Source organism: Bos indicus, chromosome 16 (assembly GCF_029378745.1).
Source record: "Bos indicus isolate NIAB-ARS_2022 breed Sahiwal x Tharparkar chromosome 16, NIAB-ARS_B.indTharparkar_mat_pri_1.0, whole genome shotgun sequence".
Taxonomy (NCBI): Eukaryota; Metazoa; Chordata; class Mammalia; order Artiodactyla; family Bovidae; genus Bos; species Bos indicus.
In genome coordinates, this window is record NC_091775.1 from 53200855 (window position 1) to 53221990 (window position 21136).

At 47.6% G+C, this 21136-nt stretch overlaps 1 protein-coding gene across 3 annotated transcripts in view; it reads right to left on the reverse strand.

Moving 5' to 3' along the window:
• The window catches only part of KAZN (kazrin, periplakin interacting protein), a 1348869-nt gene that overhangs the window by 16582 nt on the left and 1311151 nt on the right, over positions 1-21136 (reverse strand). For all 3 annotated transcript variants that reach the window (XM_070768463.1, XM_070768464.1, XM_070768465.1), the window contains 3 exons: positions 11508-11713; positions 11014-11132; positions 589-820 (listed from right to left, as the gene is read on the reverse strand). In XM_070768463.1, the coding sequence (XP_070624564.1) occupies positions 589-820; positions 11014-11132; positions 11508-11713 (557 nt within the window). The remainder of the gene's footprint in view (positions 1-588; positions 821-11013; positions 11133-11507; positions 11714-21136) is intronic.

Consider the following 21136-nt stretch of genomic DNA (forward strand, 5'->3'; position numbering starts at 1 on the left):
ACAGATCTGTCTTCTGGGTCTTAGTCTATGCTATTCCCTTGCTAGATTGCTTTTCCCCTCATACCTTCTATTGACTGATACTCGGAATTCCTCCCTTCAGGTTTCAGTTTAGCCGTCACTATCGCTGGAAAGGCTTCTCTTGTCCCTCTAAAAGCTTTTCCTCTGGATTTTCATAAAACCCTGGGCTTCCCTCATTGGGACAACCTTCCATGATGTTGTAGCCACAAGCTTCTTTGTGGTTGCCCCTGATACACAGTGAGTTCCTGGAGAATGAGTGTTTCCCTTTTCCCCTGAATTGAGCACAGGGTCTGGTCCATCCCTAATAAGCAGTTGTTGAAAGGAGGGAAGGGGAAAGAAAGGGATGGATGTGTGGATTGATGGAAAGGTGGATGGATGGATGGATGGATGGATGGAGAGATGCATGGATGGAGCGATACATGGATGGGCAGAGAGTGGATGCATGGAATGATGGACAGGTGGATGGATGGATGGAGAGATGCGTGGATGGGCAGATGGTTGGATGGACAGATAGCGGATTCCAGAAGGGAAAGCAGGGCTGCAGAAGGTGCCCTGCACCCTGGTTCTCACCTCCCTGCTGAAGTTCACTTGGTACAGCAGCTCGATCCCCAGCAGGATGCTGACCTGGTGGAACTTCTTGGACACATTCAGGTGCTTCTCCAGGTCCCGCTTCATCAGGGAGTTCAGCATCCGCCCGTCAACCAGGTGGTTTTGGAAGGCCTGGGAGTACTGGGACAGGCCGATGTCGTTGAGCCAGGCCTTGGCCACCCAGTGATGGTCCAGGTCAGCGGCTTTGGACAGGCTGGTGAGGAGAGACACAGCCGGAGAGAGGGATGGGTGGGGAAAGGTGGCAGAAACAGAGAAACAGGGAGAAATGGGGCAGAGATGACCAGAGAGAGAAGCAAAATAACAGGGTGAGGGGGACCAAGAAAGTCACAGAGATAGATAGGAACAGTGATGGAGTGGAGAGACAGAAAGACAGGGCAGCAAGGGGGCGAGGCAGACGCAGGGGAGAGAGAGGAGGAGACAGGGAGAGACATGGGGAGAGAGGGACAGACGCATAGGAGACAGACAGAGACACAGAGGGGAGAGAAAGACAAGGGAGGCAGAGGCAGAGGGAGAGAAAGACGCAGGGCGTGAGCCCCAAAGAATGACAAAGAATCAACAGACAGAGGGTACAGGAAGAGGAAAGACCACATTCAGACACACTGATAATGGGAAGGGACAGTGACAGAGCCGCAGGAATGAATGCAGCAGTAAGCAGCACCTCTGGGCACCGGGTACCTCCCAAGCCCCGCCCCGCCCCACCCCCATCCCAGAGGCCACTGCAGAGTCCCCGAGGCCCATAGAACCTTGTCTGGGGGCAGTCTCTCCTTGGACTTCACCCAGAGTCACAGTGGCACGTCTTGGAATCAGATTTAAGCCCCAAGTTTTGCTTATTCCAACTCCTCTGCTCACTACCATATCTTAGATTTTCTGCATCCCACACTGAACTTTGCCCAGTGCCGAATGTGTGCGTGTGTAGTAGGCGTACAAGGAATACTTCCCAAGTGGACAGGAGGATGGTCTCCTCAGCTGTTATTCCCCTGTTCACCACAGGGTGGCAGCCTCGAAGAAGGAATGAGGACAGTGCCTCCCACCCGCCGAAGGACTTTAAAAAATGACCTCAGGTAATGCCAGGCTTCAACAGTACCTGAACCGTGAGCTTCCAGATGTTCAAGCTGGATTTATAAAAGGCAGAGGAACCAGAGATCAAATTGCCAACATCCGTTCGATTATCAAAAAAGCAAGAGAGTTCCAGAAAAACATCTATTTCCGCTTTACTGACTGTGCCAAAACCTTTGACTGTGTGGATCACAAAAACTATGGAAAATTCTTAAAGAGACGGGAATACCAGACCACCTGACCTGCCTCCTGAGAAATCTCTGTATGCAGGTCAAGAAGCAACGGTTAGACCTGGACATGGAACAACAGACTGTTTCCAAATAGGAAAAGGAGTACGTCAAGGCTGTATATTGTCACCCTGCTTATTTAACTTCTACACAGAGTACATCATGCGAAATGCTGGGCTGGAGAAGCACAAGCTGGAATCAAGATTGCCCTCTCACTGGTCTCCATGCCTCTGGAGCCCCTCTAGTCCCTTCCCCAGGGTGCAGCTGGCGGATCGTGCCGCTGCTCCTGATGGTGTCCTCCACAGCTCCTTGCTTCCTTCCTTCCAAGGATGTGTATTGAGCTCTGTATCTGGGTAGATGCTGCCTTATAATGGGCACATCTTCCCTCCTCACCCCTTCCTTTCTCCACCCCCACACTCTCCAGTCTCTGGCTGGCATCCATTTCTAGGGCTCCAGATCACATCTGTTAACAGACACTCCCAATTCATAACTCTCCTCCCTCTTCTGAGCCCGAGATCCTAATGGGCTGCCCTCTTGACATCTCCTGGCTGTCACAGGCATCTCAAACTTAACAAGCTCCAGATGAAATGCCCGTCCTGTCTCCCAGTTCCAGGCTCTCACTTGCCCTGCCTCTCCCCTCCCCCACCCTGTCCATCTATCAACCACTCTGGTCAGTGTGTCTGTCCCCTTGCCTCCTTTTCTGGGGTCAAGCCATGGCCACCTCTGGCATAGATTTCTGCAACTGCCTCCTGACTGCCCCCACCCCCTTGCTCCTTCTAATCCATTTCCCCTGTGGGTGCCAGATGGCCTTTTAAATGTATCCATCAGGTCATGTCACCCCTCTACTTAAAACCCTCTCTCAGAGGAACCTTCAATGTGTACTACTAAGTGAAATAAGCCAACCTGAAAAGGCTACATACTGTATGATTCCAACAGTATGACATTCTGGAAGAGGCGAAACTATGGAGACAGCAAAAAGATCAGTGGTTTCAGGGTTTGAGGGAGAGGGAGGGATGAATAGGTGGAGCGCAGAGGATTTCTAGGGAGGTGAAACTATTCAGTGTTGTGTGGTAATGATGGATGCACTCTACTACCTGTTTGTCCAAATCCATAGAGTACACAGCACCGAGAGTGAACCCTAATGTAAACTACGGGCTTTGGGTAACAATGGCGTGTCAGTGTCAGTTCAGCTGAAGCAAATGTTCCATCTGGTGGGGGATGATGATAATGGGGGAGGCCATGCATGTGTGAGGGCAAGAGATTTACGCGAAATCTCTAACTTTCCCTCCGTTTTGCTGTGAAATGAAAACTGCTCTAAAAAACAAAGTCTTTAGAAATGAGGGAAGAAACAAAGACTTTTTTAAACAAGCAAAATTCAAAGAATTCATCATCAGAGGAATGAACTCCAAGAAATGTAAAAGGCATTTCTTCAGGAGGAAAGAAAATATTAATAATAACCACATGGAAATTTGGACTACACAAAAGAATAAAGAGAACTCCTAAACCTCAACAATACTCCAATACTTTGGCCACCTGATGTGAAGGGCTGATTCATTGGAAAAGACCCTGATGCTGGGAAAGCTTGAAAGCAGGAGGAGAAGGATAGAGTATGAGATGGCTGGATGGCACCACTGACTCAATGGACATGCTGCTGCTCCTGCTAAGTCGCATCAGTCGTGTCCGACTCTATGTGACCCCACAGATGACAGCCCACTAGGGTCCCCTGTCCCTGGGATTCTTCAGGCTAGAACACTGGAGTGGGTTGCCATTTCCTTCTCCAGTGCATGACAGTGAAAAGTGAAAGTTGCTCAGTCGTGTCCGACTCTTAGCGACCCCATGGATTGCAGCCTACCAGGCTCCTCCATCCATGGGGTTTTCCAGGCAAGAGTGCTGGAGTGGGGTGCCATCCACTTCTCCGGACATGAGTTTGGCTAACTCCAGGAGATGGGAAGGACAGGGAAGTCTGGAGTGCTGTAGCCCATGGATTCACAAAGAGATGGACACGACTGAGTGACTGAGCAATAGAACTCAACAAAAAACCCAAACAATCTGATTCAGAAATGGGTAAAGGACTTGAAGAGACATTTCTGCAAAGAAGATATAAAGATGGCCAGTAGGCTCATGGGAAATGCTCAGTATCACTGATCACTGTGTGTGTGTGTGTGTGTGTGTGTGTGTGTGTGTGTGTGTGCTTGCATGCTCAGTCATGTCCAACTCTGTGACCCCTTGGACTGTAGCCTGCCAGGCTCCCCATCCATGGAATTTTCCAGGTAAGAATATTTGAGAGGGTTGTCATTTCCTACTCCGGGGATAATCCTGACCCAGGGACCGAACCCGAGTTACCTCAGGTGTATTCTTTACCACTACGCCACCTAGGAAGCCCTTCACTAATCATTAGGGAAATGCAAACCAAAACTATGATAAAATACCACTTCATACTCATTAGGATGGCCACTATTGAAGAAAACAAGTGTTGGCAAGGATGTGGAGAAATTGGAACCCTTGTGCACTGTTTGTGAGGACGTACAGTGGTACAGTTTCGAGGGAAAACAGTATGATGATTCTGCAGAAAATTAAAAATAGAATTACCATGCTGCTGCTACTGCTGCTAAGTTGCTTCAGTCGTGTCCAACTCTGTGCGACCCCATAGACGGCAGCCCATTAGGCTCCCCCGTCCCTGGGATTCTCCAGGCAAGAACACTGGAGTGGGTTGCCATTACCATATGTTTCGGCAATTCCGCTTTTGAGTGTATGTCCAAAAGGATTGAAATTTGGGCCTTGAAGAGATATATCAGCACACCCTGTGTTCATAGCAGCACTATTTACAAGAGCTAAAAGGTAGAAGCAACTCAAGTATCCATAGATGGATGAACAGATAAGCAAAATGGGCTTGTATTCAGCCCCAGTGGAGCAGTATTCAACCTTAAAAAGGCTGACACTACACACAGATGAATCTTGAGCACATTATGATAATGAAATAAGCCAGTCACAAAAAGACAAGTACTGTGTGACTCCACTTATGTGAGGAACTTGAGAGTAGTCAGATTCAGAAGTAGAGTGACGGCTGTTGGCTTACTTGGGGAAGAGGAGAATGGAGAGTTAGTGTTTAATGGGGAAAGAGTTTCAGTTTTATAAGATGAAAAGAGTTACTGGAATGGATGCTGGTGATGGCTGCACAACAATATGAGTGTACTTAACACCACTGAGTGAGTGAGTGAAAGCCCCTCAGTTGTGTCCGACTCTTTGCGACCCCATGGACTTAGTCCATGGAATTCCCCAGGCCACAGTACTAGAGTGGGTAGCCTTTCCCTTCTCCAGGGGATCTTCCCAACCCAGGGATTGAACCCAGGCCTCCCACATTGCAGGAGGATTCTTTACCAGCCAAGCCACAGGGAAGCCCAAGAATACTGGAGTCAGTAGCCTATCCTTTCTCCAGCGGATCTTCCTGACCCAGGAATCAAATCAGAGTCTCCTGCATTGCAGGTGGATTCTTTACCAGCTGAGCTACCAGGGAAGCTGGTAAAGTCACACTGCTGAATTGTACTCTAAAAAAAGATTAAGGTGGTACATTTTATGGGTATTTTCCCACAATAAAACTTTTTTTTGAAGAAGATTAGAAATGGTAAATTATCTTGGTAAATATTTTCCTTATTTGCTAATCTTCAAAGATAATGGCCAGTTCAAAAAATAATAATAACAATGTATTATGGCACATATGTGCATGTGAATGATAGCACAATGGCAGAAGGAAAAAAGCATGTTACACTACACACAACGTTGGATACTATTATTTGAAGATAGTGTTAAGTGAAGTGTGTGTATTGTAAACTATAGAGCAATAATGAAAAGAAGTATAGTTCAACACTCAATTAATGAAAAGTCAGTAGCAGAATTCCCTGGTGGTCCAGTAGTGAGGACTCTGTGCTTCCACCGCAGCATGTGCTCAACCCCTGGTCAGTGAACTAAGATCCCTATCCCACTCACACACACACACACACAAAGATGGTCAAAAAATAAAAAGTCCATAAAAGAGCAAAAAAGAACAATAGATTTAAATAAAACAAAGAAACTCTCCCATGGCGCCCCGTTGCAGAGATAAAATCAGAAGTTCTCGGGGTGACCTCACAGGATGCAGGCTCCCCTCCCACTGGGCTGGAGCTGGGAGCACTTCCGGGATGCACTGAGTTTGTCCTCAGATGGTGGGGGTCTCTGCCTCCCAGGCACCCATTTTCTTCCAGTCCCGCCTGGGCCCTCTCCTCCCCTCCTAGGCGTCAGCTCCCATATTGCAGAGGCTGGCTGTGTGCTGTCTGAGCTTGCTGCCTGACCTGTTTGCTCTGCCTCTTAGGAATTCCCTTCAGAGTTCCATCATACATGGAACTTTACAAATGAATTATCTGAGCACAGGGACTGTGTTCTCCAGGCTGAGTCAGACTGATGCTGCATGCATAGCAGTAGACACTTCATCGGAAGATGGACTGAGAGCAAGAAGGTGGGCTCCTGGCTTTGCTCCCCTCCTCTTGCCCCTCAGCCTCCCAGAACCTCTGAATCTGCCCCCAAAGAGCCAGGACCTCCCCACCTCCAGGCCTCCCATCCCACCCTCCTCCCATGCTTAACTCCTGCGAGACTCTGCTGAGATGCGGTTCTCCCTAAAGCCTCAGGACCCCTGTGCTCAGTCAGGACCCTTCCTGGTGCCCAGAGTCTCTGTGGAGCCCTTGCACTGTCATGCTGGGTAATTGCTGCTCAGCAGGCCAGTGGCCCATTGGACCATCAGTTTCGGGAGGGCAGGACTGGGGGTGGTGCATGTGGCTCTCCACCTGGCTAATGCCCCAGAGCTTCTGACTGAGAGTCCAGTGGGCTTCCCAGGTGGCACTAGTGATAAAGAAGCCACCTGCCAACACAGGTCAGACATAAGAGATGCAGGTTCGATCCCTGGGTCAGGAAGATCCCCTGGAGGAGGGCACGGCAATCCACTCCAGTATTCTTGCCTGGAAAATCCCATGGACAGAGGAGCCTGGTGGGCTAGAGTCCACAGGGTCACACAGAGTCAGATATGACTGACGCGGGGCACGCACGTAAGCGTGCACGCAAGGAAGATAGCAGGGCCAGGCGAGGAGTGGGGGGCGGGGACAGCTCCAGTCTTCCAAGGGGCTCCCCGAAACCTAGCTCCCAAGCTGGAATCTTCTGGCCAAAACAAGCTCCCTTTGAAGATGGGAAGGTACTTGAGTGACCCGCCGCAGCCTCATCCCGTTAGAGGGACCCTTGCCAGGCCCAGCTGTTGTTGGTTTCTTGCCCAGGGAAGGGGCTGAAGTGCGTGGCCTCTGAATCATGTGCTGTTGGGGCTTTGATAGGGACTAGAAGACCTCTTTTCCCTCTGAAGGAAGGGTCTGCTCAGCAAATCAGTGGTGCATCGGGATGTGGTGCGCAGGGTTGGAGGAGGCACCTTGCTTAACCTATTTGAGAGGTCCATTTATAATCAGCAATATCCAGCTGCATGCTGATAATTAATGCACGCCTGCCCTTCCAAACAGTTCTCTTTTCATTAAAGTTGTCCCCATGGGGCCTCGGCTTGGCAACACTTGCCCAGCTGTTGGTATGAGCTACTGTAAGTGCCGAAGGTGAATAAAACAGGATGACTTTAAAAGTAATTCAAATATTTTATAAAATTTGACACTCATGCTCCCCAAACAGGAAACAGGTCAGATCTTGAAATGTGAGTCTGGGCACAGATTTTCGAAGTCATCTGAGTCATTATTCAGCATAAAAAATATGAGGCCTTTCTGGCTCCATCACCCTTAGATCTGAGACATTGCACCCCAATTTCCTCCTCTATGAAATGGGGCTACTCTTGCTTGCCTCCAGGACTAAAAGAGGTAAGAGAGGGTAAAGACCTTAGCACAGGGTCTAGGATGAATTCAGCGTTCCAGAAAGAATAGTGGCTGCTGCTGCTGCTGCTGCTGCTAAGTCGCTTCAATCGTGTCCTACTCTATGTGACCCCACAGACGGCGGCTCACCAGGCTCCTCTGTCCCTGGGATTCTCCCAGCAAGAATACTGGAGTGGGTTGCCATTTCCTTCTCCAATGCATGCATGCTAATAAGTCGCTTCAGTCGTGTCCGACTCCATGTGACCCTATGGACAGCAGCCCACCAGGCTCCTCTGTCCATGAGATTCTCTAGGCAAGAATACTGGAGTGGGTTGCCATTTCCTTCTCCAAAGAATAGTGGCAAGAGCTATTAATTCATCATTGATGTTTTTAACACAAAGGTGCCTTGGGAGAATGGAAAGGAAATTTACTTTGAAGTTGAATCTTCTGTAGTATGACTTTGTGCCCATTATTTCTCTGGCCTCATTTTCTCCATCTTTAAAAGGGGGCTAAGCATATCTATCCTGTCTTGATGTCGTGGTGATCAAATAAAATAATGTCCATAAAGCGATGAGTAATAGGTTGGCAGGGGTTGGTGGATTTTTTGTCATTAGTATTTTAGAGATAGGGTCTTCCCTGGTGGCTCAGTGGTAAAGAATCCGCCTTCCAATGCAGGAGACGTAGGTTCGATCCCTGGGTTGGAAGATTCCCCTCAAGAAGGAAATGGCAACCCACTCCAGTATTCGTACCAGGGAAATCTCATGGACAGAGGAGCCTGGCAGGCTACAGTCCATGCGGGCGCAAAGAGTCGGTCACAACTTAGCAACTAAACAACAACAATAAATTTTAGAGATAAGGGGAACCAGGCCCGGAGAGGGTAATGTCATGCCTAGAGTCACACAGGATGTGTTCTCAAAGATGACCTCACTGGAGTCCTTACCCTAGAGTTCACAGGCACCTTAAAGTTCCATGGATGGGTTAGAGAGTCCCAGAATGCAAAGCTGTGAAGTTTTTGTATTTCTTCTGGAGCAAGTTTCAGAAGTTTTCAGTAGATTCTCAAATAGGCCATGATTGCCCAAGGTTAAAGAGCCACTGTCCTCATTTAACCCCCTTCACTTCACAGGTGGAGAAACCAAGTTCCACAGAGCACAAGGTTACAGGGCAAGTTAGAGACAGGCCAGGATTCTGCAGAGAACAGAGCCATTAAATGAAGGCTCCTCCCTGCTCCAGAGGCCCTGGGTGTCCAGTGCCTAAGCCCTGGTTTTGGGAAACAGTCTTGCTTAGGGCTCTTGCTGCCGCGGCTGCTGCTAAGTCGCTTCAGTTGTGTCCGACTCTGTGCGACCCCATAGATGGCAGCCCACCAGGCTCTGCCATCCTTGGGATTCTCCAGGCAAGAACACTGGAGTGGGTTGCCATTTCCTTCTCCAACGCATGAAAGTGAAAAGTGAAGGTGAAGTCGCTCAGTCGTGTCCGACTCTTCTCGACCCCATGGACTGCAGCCTACCAGGCTCCTCTGTCCATGGGATTTTTCCAGGCAAGAGTACTGGAGTGGGGTGCCATTGCCTTCTCCGCTTAGGGCTCTTAGAAATGTTTAAAATCTATTCACATCTGGCTGATGAGTTGACTCCAACCCTTTTCTGGCTCTGGGAGGCTCTCAGGGGTCAACTGGATTTGGGGGGAACTTGGGCAGCGATCCTGAATTTTGAGGGGTGAGGCAGGCAGCACCACCCTGCTCAAGTAACAGTGACTGTGTTGGGAATGGAAGGGGGTGGGGTGGGGGTGGGGTTTCCAGCTTGGGTGACCCAGAGTGGTAAGCTTTTGGGGAGTGGGGGCAGACACTGGGTAAGGGTCTGTGGTGGATGTGAGGTGCTTGTGGGACACTCAGGAGGGGAAGCTCAGCGGAACCGCAAGCTCTGCCCTGCTCTTCCCTCCTCCCCGCCCCCCAATCTCCCCACTCCTCCACCACTCCCCACCATGTCCTTTAGGAAGGTCCAGACCTTCTGATAAGGGCCATGACCTTCTTACTTGGCTTTCCTGGGAATTACTGCCTGAGTTTCAGATCCCGTCTCATCTCTTTTTTCCTGCCACCTCGGAATCATTCTCCAGGACACCCAGCAATTTGCTTTTCTGGCTTTTAAACCAGCCTGCCTTCCTACCCCTAGCCCCTTCTTATTTTTAATCCACAAAGCTGCTTCTGCAAATAATAGCACACACCACCAGGTTTGATTAATTAACTGCACAAAAATGATGGGGAAACCAGTGAAGGAGATAATTATGCAAAACAGAAAGTGTCAGATTTACCAGCTAGTTTTCTTCCCCTTCTGCACGCTGAGGACTCGGTAGGGGGCTCCTTTCCTTTTCCCTGGAGCTGCTTGGTGAATGAGGGGCTCCCCAATAAGTCCTGCTCACAAAGGTCAGGAGAGAGGCCGGCAGGAGCTGGGGGCGGGAGGGCGGCGGGACACACTTGATGGGCGGATGGTCAGCCCCTCCCAGGTGTGCTTACTGATGGACGCCCCTTCCCTCCGGGCCCTCAAACACTCCCTCGCACCTGGCCCCAAATCAGGTCCATTTCTTTTCGTCCTCGGAGAAGGCAATGGCACCCCACTGTGGTACTCTTCCCTGGAAAATCCCGTGGGCGGAGGAGCCTGGAAGGCTGCAGTCCATGGGGTCGATGGGAGTCGGACACGACTGAGCGACTTCACTTTTACTTTTCACTTTCATGCATTGGAGAAGGAAATGGCAACCCACTCCAGTGTTCTTGCCTGGAGAATCCCAGGGACGGGGGCGCCTGGTGGGCTGCCGTCTATGGGGTCGCAGAGTCGGACACGACTGAAGCGACTTAGCAGCAGCAGCCTGTAGGCTGTCTCTTAGTTGGAATGTTAAGAGCTGGGGTTTGAGGTGGGAGTAGGCAGAACAAACATCTTGGCCAAATTTCCCAGGTCCACCAGGACTGGCCTACCTTCGGAGTCTAGAGGAGTTCTGGGTTGCGCCTGAAGACTCCCGACTCCCGCACTGGAACGATCCTAGGGCTCTTGGAGCTGCACTGAGTTTGTTCTCCATCTTGCTACAGGGAGGGGCTCTACAGGGAAGGGCCCACCCAGAGCGCCGCCCAGTGGCGTCCCAGGACCTGGCACTCCTCACCTGGCCCCACCCACAGCGCCCGCCCCATCACCCTTGTGACCCTGAGGCGAGGTCTCTGGCGGCTCATCTCTCAATTTCCCGGGACCAGGGCACCGGCTCACCTCCTGCCTGCCTCGGCGTCGCGGTAGTCCTCGATGGCCAGCCGGAGCTTGCGCCGGTGTAGCGAGCTACACACGCCTAGGCCAAGCTCCAGGTCTTCGTCGCTCAGGCTCAGCAGCACCTGCGCCCGGGAGGTGGGGATTGAGCGCCGAAGGGAGGCGTGGGAGCGGGGACCCAAGGAATCCCTCCCGGCGTTCCGGGCAGAGCAATGGGAAGAGCTCTGCAGGCGCCTCGCCAGAGGGCTGCTGCTACGGGAGGCGGTGGAATCCCCGAACGGACTGAAAAGGTGCTCAAGTCCAGCCCTGCCTCCCTCCAGCCAGGTAAGGGAAAATTAGTCCCATTTTAAAGATGAGGAGCTGAGGATCAGAAGAGCTATGAACCTTGTTGGAGAGACAGTGATTTACTGGAGTCACTGGAGCATGAATCCGGTTCAGCCAGCTCCTGTAACTCTGGTGTGTGGGGTGGGATGAGGGGAGAATCCCCACGGAGGTCCTACCTTCCCACTCTTGACGTTCTCCGCGCAGGCCTTGACGTACATGGGCATGGCCATGACTACCTCCAGCCAGGCCTGGACGGTACCCGCCTTCCAGTGGGACATGGGCGTGGTCCTGACCAGCTCCACCTGCTGCAGCCGGTCCATTTGCTCCTCGCCCTCCGACAGGCTGAGGCTCTGCCTCGTGGGGCTGCACTGGCTGTCGGAGTCTGCAACACACAAGCACACAGGGCCGTGCTGGGGAGTAGGGTGAGGGGCACGCAGGGGGCAGGCTGCCCCCCCTGAGTACCCCCGCCCCATGTCTTCCCCACCCTATACGGTTCTTCTTTTCAGAATCAAAATGGCTTTTGTTTTGTTGTGCTGCCCCTCCCCCAATACACTAGTAACCTATGCCCTCTAAAAGGAAAAAAATTTGAAGAATTAAAAATCCAAGAAAGAATAAAAATAAAACAGAGAATCACCCCCAAACCCACGCTACCCGGAGATAGCAGCTGCTGGTATTTAGTTAAATATTCTTTGAGATACACAGATGCCTACACTTCCTCCAATTAAAAAGTAAATAAATAAATAAAAAGTCTACAGGGCTTTTGCTTTGCTTTGAAAAGAACAAACTGGTATTATTAACCTGTGCTTAATCTGACTACATATCCTCATAAAAAATAAACAGCATTATAGCCACTGGGGGGAAAAAAAAAAGCAACACAAAAAATGCCCACTCTTACAAACACACACAGATGCCCATATTTACATGGTCCATCCCCTTTTGTAATATGCTGTTCTCATTTACACCATGGAGGACATGCCTCCTTCTCAGCAGTGACCTGTAATATCTTTTGACCACACAGGATTCGTGGAATGATGCTCCACAATCTATTTCACCTGCCTCCTGTCGGTGGGCCTGGTCATCCCTCATTTTTCTCTATTGTACACAACACAGAGACAGTCATTTTTGGGCGACTGGGTGATTCATATTTTTAGGATAAATGGAGCACCAGCTCTATTCCTGTACACACTGAAATGTGTTTCCGGAGTGGCCCTCACAGGCAAAAATGTCTTTCTACCAGCATTTTCCAGCCCCATTCCTCAGTCCACAGTCAGCTGCATCAACACTTGATAAATATACCAAGTTCAGGTGGTGAGGAGTCAACAGAGAAGGGAAAAGAATCTTTTTTCAAAGCATGGTTAAATGAAAACCCAAATGGATAAACTCAATACTGTGAGAAATGACAAATATTAAAAAATAAGCCTGATTTGAAAGGACCCTATATTGTATATTATACACCATTATAACAAGGTAAAAATTACATAGCCATCAAATCAGACAAATAGTAAAACAATCTGTGTGAAAAGCACAAAAGTGTTACAGTTACTGAGTTTGTATGACGTTATCTCCCTCCTGCCGTACCTCTAAGTATCATTAAAGTTCCATAATAAACATATATAAATTTATAATGAAAAAAATAGAAACATTTAAAAACTAGGAAGCAGTATAAATGGTTATGGATGAAAGTTTAATCTGAATGAATGATACTTCATTTGTATGTCGGCATATAGGCAGTTCATTGAAAAACCTGTCATGGGAATATATTTTATATGAGAAAATGTGCACAATCTATTGCAAAATGAAAAAGCACAGTACAAGATAGCAGGTACAACATAATCCCAACCACGCTAAAATATGTATGATAATATATATAATGTGCATATAATACATGTGTTAGTCACTGAGTCGTGTCTGACTTTTTGCAGCCCCATGGATTGTAGCCTGCCAGGCTTCTCTGTCCATGGAATTCTCCAGGCAAGAATACTGGAGTGGGTTGCCATTCCCATCTCCAGGGGATCTTCTGTACACAGGGATTGAACCCAGGTTTCCTGCATGGCAGGCAGATTCTTTACCGTCTGAACCACCAGGGAATCCTAATAATTGTATCTATATAATATATACATATATGTCATATATTACATTGTATTAGATGGTTAAATGCTAAAAGTCTTTATCTCTGGAAAGGGATGATATTTGTGTGTGAACATGTGTGTGTGTGTCATGAACTTGTGAGTGTGCCAGAATGTGTGTGCATATTTTTCTGTTTTCCAAGTTTTCTGCATTGGCTATATTATTTTTGAAATTGAAAAAAAAAAAAAAAAACCCACAGACTAAAGACCTTACTTCTTCAAGTCACTGAGTTTGTATGAAGCCCTTTCCCCCAGTCACTTGCCTCCCTCCATTGAAACGCCTTGGACGACTCTTGGGGAACTGCAGCTTGGTGACCATACCCACCTCCCTCGTCTCAGCTCCACCGAAACCTTTCTCCCCAACACCTAACTACCCAGCTAAGAGCCCTTCGGGGCCCACAGCCACCTGGCCTGAAAGATGCCGGGCTGGTCCAGCAGGGCGCCAGGCAGAACGACCTAACGCGGGGTGGGCAGAGATGGTGCCTCGTGCCTCAGTGTCCATCTCTGCATGTTGTCGTGATACTGCTCTCTGCTGCCTGCCTCCACCCCTGGGCTGCTCTGCGGACTCAGTGACAGCGGGGCTGATGGGGCCTTTCTACACTGCATAGACAAGGGTGAGAGGTCATTGCCACATTACTATATTTCCTTTCTCAGGCAGACAGAAGGTGACCCTGCAACCCCCAGCCCCGAAAACAGCAGATGGTACAGACTCTGCGGGTCACCAATTTGAGCACTCTTGTTGCCATGGCGCCAGGGAATGCAGAAACAGCGGCTGCCTCTGCAGCCCTGCCTGGGAGGCTCCAAGTCCTTGCCTGGCTAGGGGCCTCAGCCTAGGTGTTCCCCTCCCTCCACTGCTAGAGCTGGGCCCCCAAGGACAGGCTTGACTGGCAGGGAAGCCTTTCTGGTTGGGTGTACAGCTGCTGACCACTGGCATCTGAACAGTGTGTCCGCCTATTGGCTAGACTTGAGAACCTCTGCCTTATTCCTGTATTGGAGTCATGTCTCTGTTACATGTTTCTGGGGAGATGAGAGACCATATGTGGCTGAATCTGGTAATCCCAGATCCCAAGACACAACCCATGTTGTCTGTTTGGACCAGCCCTGTGGGAAGAGACTGGGGCTTCCCCAGTGGCTCAGGGTAAAGAATCCACCTGCAATGCAGGAGACACAGGAGACGTGGGTTCAATCCCTGGGTCAAGAAGGTCCCCTGGAGGAGGGCATGACAACCCACTCCAGTATTCTTGCCTAGGAAATCCCATGGACTGAGGAGCCTGGAGGGTTGCAATCCACAGGGTCGCAATAAGTCAGACAAGACTGAAGTGACTGAGCATGTGGGAAGAGACTAGGCTTTGGAGTTGAACAGACTTTGGTTTTAAGCAAATTCCTTTACTTCTTGAAGCCTCAGTTTTCCCACCTATAAAATGAGAATAATAAGAATATCTACCTCTTAGGTTAACATGACTATTATATATTCTGAATATGAAGCCATAGTAGACACTCAGTCAAGGTGGCTATTATTGGTAATAAAGGGCCTCTACCCTGGGGCTTGGGCAATATTTTTGGCTATACCTAGAATTTGGCAGAGTTGCCTCCGTCCCCTTGTATTCCTGGGATGAAATGTGGTTTGAGTTCAGCTCAGGTGCTTAGGGAGGGAACCTAATTGAACTTCTTGCACCTGGGCAGAAGTTCATTGTCCTGGTTAGAGTCAAGCCTGGTCCAGGTGGGAGGGGCAGGGGTGTCTGTGATGGGAGGGGAGGATTTGTGGATTCTCTGCTGAGGTGGGCAGCTGGGGGTGTGTTTGTGTAGCTTGGCTACGTGTCCCCAAGTAGGGGAGATCAAAGGGCATGGGAAGGGGAAAGACAGGAGAGAGAACGGAAGAGAGACTCAAAGAGCAGAACTTCAGGGAAGAAATAGTGCCACGGAACACAAAGACAGCAAGATAAACAGGAAGAAGGAGAGACTGATAAGTGGACCAAAAAAATAAAAAAGCAAATTTCCGGTGTGTGTGTATGTGTGTGTGTGTGTGTATACACACTTGTGAGTGTGTGTTTTCCTGAGCTTGATGTGTTTTTGTGCGTGTGTGTGGGTGAGTCTGTAGCTAACAGGCCTCAGGCCTGTGCAGGGAGCTGGCTTTTCAATTCACATTATTTATGGAGTCCAGGCTCGAGGAATGCCAGAGGCCAAGCTGGGTTCATATAAGCAAAACCACACATTTTGGTTTCTGAAAAACCAGCTATTCACTAGCCCTCCTCTTTCACCCCCTCCCTGTTCCCATCCCCAGGACTGATCACCAGGGAGAAGATGCTACAGAAGGATGAAGGGTGGGGGGAGGGAACCTTTGTGGCCATAAACCATTAATTAAAGGCAATTTCCAAAATGTAGGCATTATGGTGCCAGATTTTATGTCTGGGATTCCATCAATCCTGGCCTTTATTTCCCCTCTGTCTCAGCCCTTAGAGTGGGAATAACTCATGTTTATAGCCAGGAGCTCAGCAGAGGCTACAGAGTTAGAGGGGCTGGCCAAGCCCCTGGCAGAGTCTGAGGAGGTCCCACCAAAACATAGCCATTCTGGATCCTTCTGAACATTGGGAGGGCCATGGTGGTTCTGGAAAGAGAGGGTCTCATCCTTCCAAACACTCCTGATACATGCACACACCACAGAACATCAGCAATTAGTCGTTGAGGTCTCCCTGAACCTGGGCCTCCAGAGGCCCAGTTGTGTTAGCCTAGCACAGGGGTTGCAGACTACAGCCCAAAGGCCAGACCCTGCCCTCTACCTGCTTCCCTACATGAAATGCTATTGGGACAGAGCCACGCTCATTTGTTTACACATTGTCTAAGGCTGTCCTATTGGGGCTTCCCAGGTGGCTCAATGGTAAAGAATCCACCTGCCGACGCAAGAGACACAGGTTCAATCCCTGGGTTGGGAAGATCCCCTGGAGGAGGAAATGGCAACTCATTCTACTATTCTTGCCTGGATAATCCTATGAACAGAGGAGCCTGGGTGGGCTACAGTCCACCGGGTTGCAAAGAGTTGGACATGATTGAGCACACATGCATGCTGTCTTGTTACCAGAGCAGAGCTGAATGGTTGTGACAGATTGGTCCCAAAAGGCTAAGATATTTACTATCTGGCCTGGGTGTTCATTGGAAGGACTGATGTTGAGGCTGAAACTCCAATACTTTGGCCACCTGATGCGAAGAGCGGACTCATTGGAAAAGACCCTGATGCTGGGAAAGATTGAGGGCAGAAGGAGAAGGAGACAACAGAGGATGAGATGGTTGGATGGCATCATTGACTCAATGGACATGGGTTTGGGTGGACTCTGGGAGTTGGTGATGGACAGGGAGGCCTGGCATGCTGCGGTTCATGGGGTCACAAAGAGTTGGACACGACTGAGCAACTGAACTGAACTGAACTGAACTGTTACATAAAATCCTTTATAGAAACCCTGAGGTTCTGACGTTGGCAATCGACTATGAGAGACCTGGCTTTGAAGCCCAGCTCTGCTACTTGCCAGCCACATGATCCTGGGGAAATGTTTTAAGTTTTCTCAGCCTTGCTATTCCCGTCTGGGGTGATACTAACGCTAATCTCACAGGCCTATGTGGGGACGAAAGGAGATGATGTTTGATGTGGACAAAGTGCTCACCCTGTAGTCCGGCATATCGTGGGCACTCAGTGACTGTGTGGCCTCTGTCCTCTGCAGGCTCTCGTCCCTTACAGTCTAGACCCGCTCTGTCCAGGGCTGTAGCCACAAACCATGTGTGGCCGTTGGGTACCTGCAGGGTGGTCAGTCCACATTGAGAAGTGCTGATAGTGTAAAATACACCCTGAATTTTGAAGACTTTGTACCAAAAAAATAAATAAATAAAGTGTCTCATTAATACTTTTAAAAATTGATCACATATTGAAATGATAATATTTGGGGTATATTGAGTTAAATAAAATACATTACTAAGACTCATTTCACCAGTTTCTTTCTACTTTTTTAACGTATCTACCTTATGGCAGAAAGTGAAGAGGAACTAAAAAGCCTCTTGATGAAAGTGAAAGAGGAGAGTGAAAAAGTTGGCTTAAAGCTCAACATTCAGAAAACTAAGATCATGGCATCTGGTCCCATCAGTTCATGGGAAATAGATGGAGAAACAGTGGAAACAGTGTCAGACTTTATTTTTTTGGGCTCCAAAATCACTGCAGATGGTGACTGCAGCCATGAAATTAAAAGATGCTTACTCCTTGGAAGGAAAGTTATGACCAACCTAGATAGCATATTGAAAAGCAGAGCCATTACTTTGCCAACAAAGGTTGGTCTAGTCAAGGCTGTGGTTTTTTCAGTGGTCATGTATGGATGTGAGAGTTGGACTGTGAAGAAAGCTGAGTGCTGAAGAATTGATGCTTTTGAACTGTGGTGTTGGAGAAGACTCTTGAGAGTCCCTTGGACTGCAAGGAGATCCAACCAGTCCATCCTAAAGGAGATCAGCCCTGGGTGTTCTTTGGAAGGACTGATGCTAAAGCTGAAACTCCAATACTTTGGCCACCTCATGCGAAGAGTTAACTCATTGGAAAAGACTCTGCTGCTGGGAGGGATTGGGGGCAGAAGGAGAAGGGGACGACAGAGGATGAGATGGCTGGATGGCATCACCAACTCAATGGACGTGAGTCTGAGTGAACTCCGGGAGTTGGTGATGGACAGGGAGGCCAGGCGTGCTGCGATTCATGGGGTCGCAAAGAGTCGGACACGACTGAGTGACTGAACTGAACTGAACCAGAAAAATCTAAAACCACATAATGTTAATGTGGTTGACATTATATTTTTTACTGGGCAAAGCTGGTCTGGATGGAAAAGTTTTGTTTTCTCATTTCATTTTACACCCCTATGTTGGTTTGGAAGTTAAGCACCCTATTTCCAAAACTACTGTTTTGGGTTCAGTCGTTCTTGAAGTGTGGTGCCTGGGCCAGTAGTGGCCGCAACACCTGGGAATTTGTTAGAAACGAAAATTCTAGAAACCCACCCCAGATCTCCTGGAACAGAAATTCTGAGGGTGGGAGCCAGTGATCCGTGTTTTAACAGGCCTCCAGGAGATTCTGATGTATATGGATGTTCTAGAACCTTCTAAAATACTGTGTATATTTAACTTAATAAAGCCTAGGATTGATCAATATCTTAATGCCTTCTCCTAAATAGTAAGAGTTATTAAAAATATATTAATTCTGATCATTCTTCCTGACTTACACTACCATGCCCAATATTTTAATTCCATTCTTAAAAACAAACAAACAACAACAACTCTAATTTAGACATTATGGGTTTCCCAGGTGGCACTAGTGGTAAAGAATCTGCCTGCCAGTGCAGGAGACCAAGAGGCTTGGGTTCAATCCCTGGGTCAGGAAGATCCCTTGGAGAAGGGAGTGGCACCCCACTCCAGAATTCTTGCCTGGAAAATCCCATGGACAGAGGTGCCTGGCAGGCTACAGTCCATGGGCTCTCAAAGAATCGGACATGACCGAGCACACACACACACACACTTTAGACGCTGTCATCATAATTAATTTGTATTGGTAATACTTGCTTAAAATAATTTACCTACATGCTTACCAGTTTCTTTGTTCATCATTCCTTCTTATGTCTCAGACCTCACTTCTAGGAAGAGGTATATTCATATTTATGAAGAGCATGTTTTAAAAGTTCCTCCATAAAGAGTTTTTTGTTGGTAAGCTCTTACGACTTTTGTTTATATGAAAAAAGTCTATATGTCACCCTTGTTACTAAAGAGTTCTGCTGGGTACGCAGTTTTAGGTTGACAATTTTTTCCTTTGCACTTGGAAGACATTACTCGACTATCTGTCTCCTTTTTGCTAAAGAGAAGTCAGCTCCAGTTTGATTGTTCTTTTGTTAGCTACTCTTCAGATTTTCTCCTTGTCTTTTTTGTTCAGTTTCACTATGATGTGGCTAGATGTGGATTTCTTTTCATCCATCCTGATTTATATAAATTGTGTTTCCTGCATCAGTGGGTTCGTTTTTTTAATATTCTCAACCATTATTTTTTATGATTTTTTTATTGTAAAAAAGACCATTTTTAGAGTCTTTTTACAGACTATTACAGTTCTTTTTTAAAGACCATTTTTAAAGTCTTTATTGAATTTGTTATAATATTGCTTCTGGTTTTTTTTTTTTTTTTTGGCTGCAAGGCATGTGGGATCTTAGTTCCCCGACAAGGGATTGAACCTACACTACTGGTATTGGAAGGTGAAGTCTTAACCACTGGACCTCTAAGGAAATCCCTCAACCATTACTTCTTTCTCTTCTCCATTCTGTTTGCTCTTCTTCTGGGATTGGACTTTCTTCCCTATCTTACAACCTAGTCTGTCCAACATAACTTTCTCTGATGATGGAAATGTTGCATATAGGCATATCTTGCCTTATTACACTTTACAAATATTACATTTTTTACAAATTGAAGGATTGTGGCAATCCTTTGTCAAGCAAGTCTATTGGCACCATTTTTCCAACATTTTATCACTTCATATCTCTGTCAAATTTTGGCAATTCCCTTGATATTTCGAACATTTTCATTATTACATTTGTTATGGTGATCTGTGCTCAGTGATCCTTGATGTTACTATTGCAAAAAGATTACCACTTGCTGAAGGCTCAGATGATGGTTAGCATTTTTTAGCAATAAAGTATTTATAAATTAAGGTATGTACACTGTTTTTTAGATAGAATGGTATTGCACAGTTAATAGGAAACAGTACAATGTAAGCATAACTTTTATATGCACTGGGAAACCAAAAAATTCATGTGACTTGCTTTATTGTGGTATTCACTTTACTGTGATGGTCTGGAACCCAATCCATCACATCTTTGAGGTCTGCCTGCAATATACATTGTCCAGTATGACAGCTGTTAACCACATGCGGCTATGAGCACTTAAAATGTGGCTAGTGCAATGGGGGAACTGACTTATAAATTTAATTTTAATTGATTCAAATATAAGTTTACATGGCTGTATGTGGCTGGTGGCTATTGCTATAGACCAGATTTCTCCTTTATGGGTTTCATCAACTTCTTTTTCTGTATTGCATTTGGGTAATTTCCTTAGACTTATTTTCCATTTTTAATAGTCTCTCTTCAGCTATTTAGTTTGCTGTTTAGTCCATCCTTTTTTTTTTAAATGTTACCAACTGTATATATTTTTTAATTTCTAAAATTTCTATTTGGTCCTCTTTTAACTTTGCCTGGTCTTCCCATATAGTCTCATGTTGTTTGTTCAGGTCTATGATTTTTTAGATTTCCTTAAATACCCTAAAGTATTTAATCTTAAATATTGCCTGCACATTACCATGTATTTGGTGTGGATAATTACTGTGTCTGAAAGGGCTTAGAGGGTCCAGATTGCTGTTTATTAATCTTTCTGCTGACTCTCATGCATGAACTCATATTTGATCTTATGGGAATCTCCGGCTTCTAAATAGCAATGTTTTCCTCCAGAGAGGATAGACATTGCTTCTGCTGGGGTGGGGATGAGATAGGGAGTGGGGATGACACCTGGGAGCAGGGACCACTTCACTCCCTGTCAGAGGCCCTAGGAGGATAAGAGTTGCATGTTCTGATGTTTCACTTTGCCACATCCCAAGAAAGAAGGGGGCCTCAGAGGACGAGATGGTTAGATAG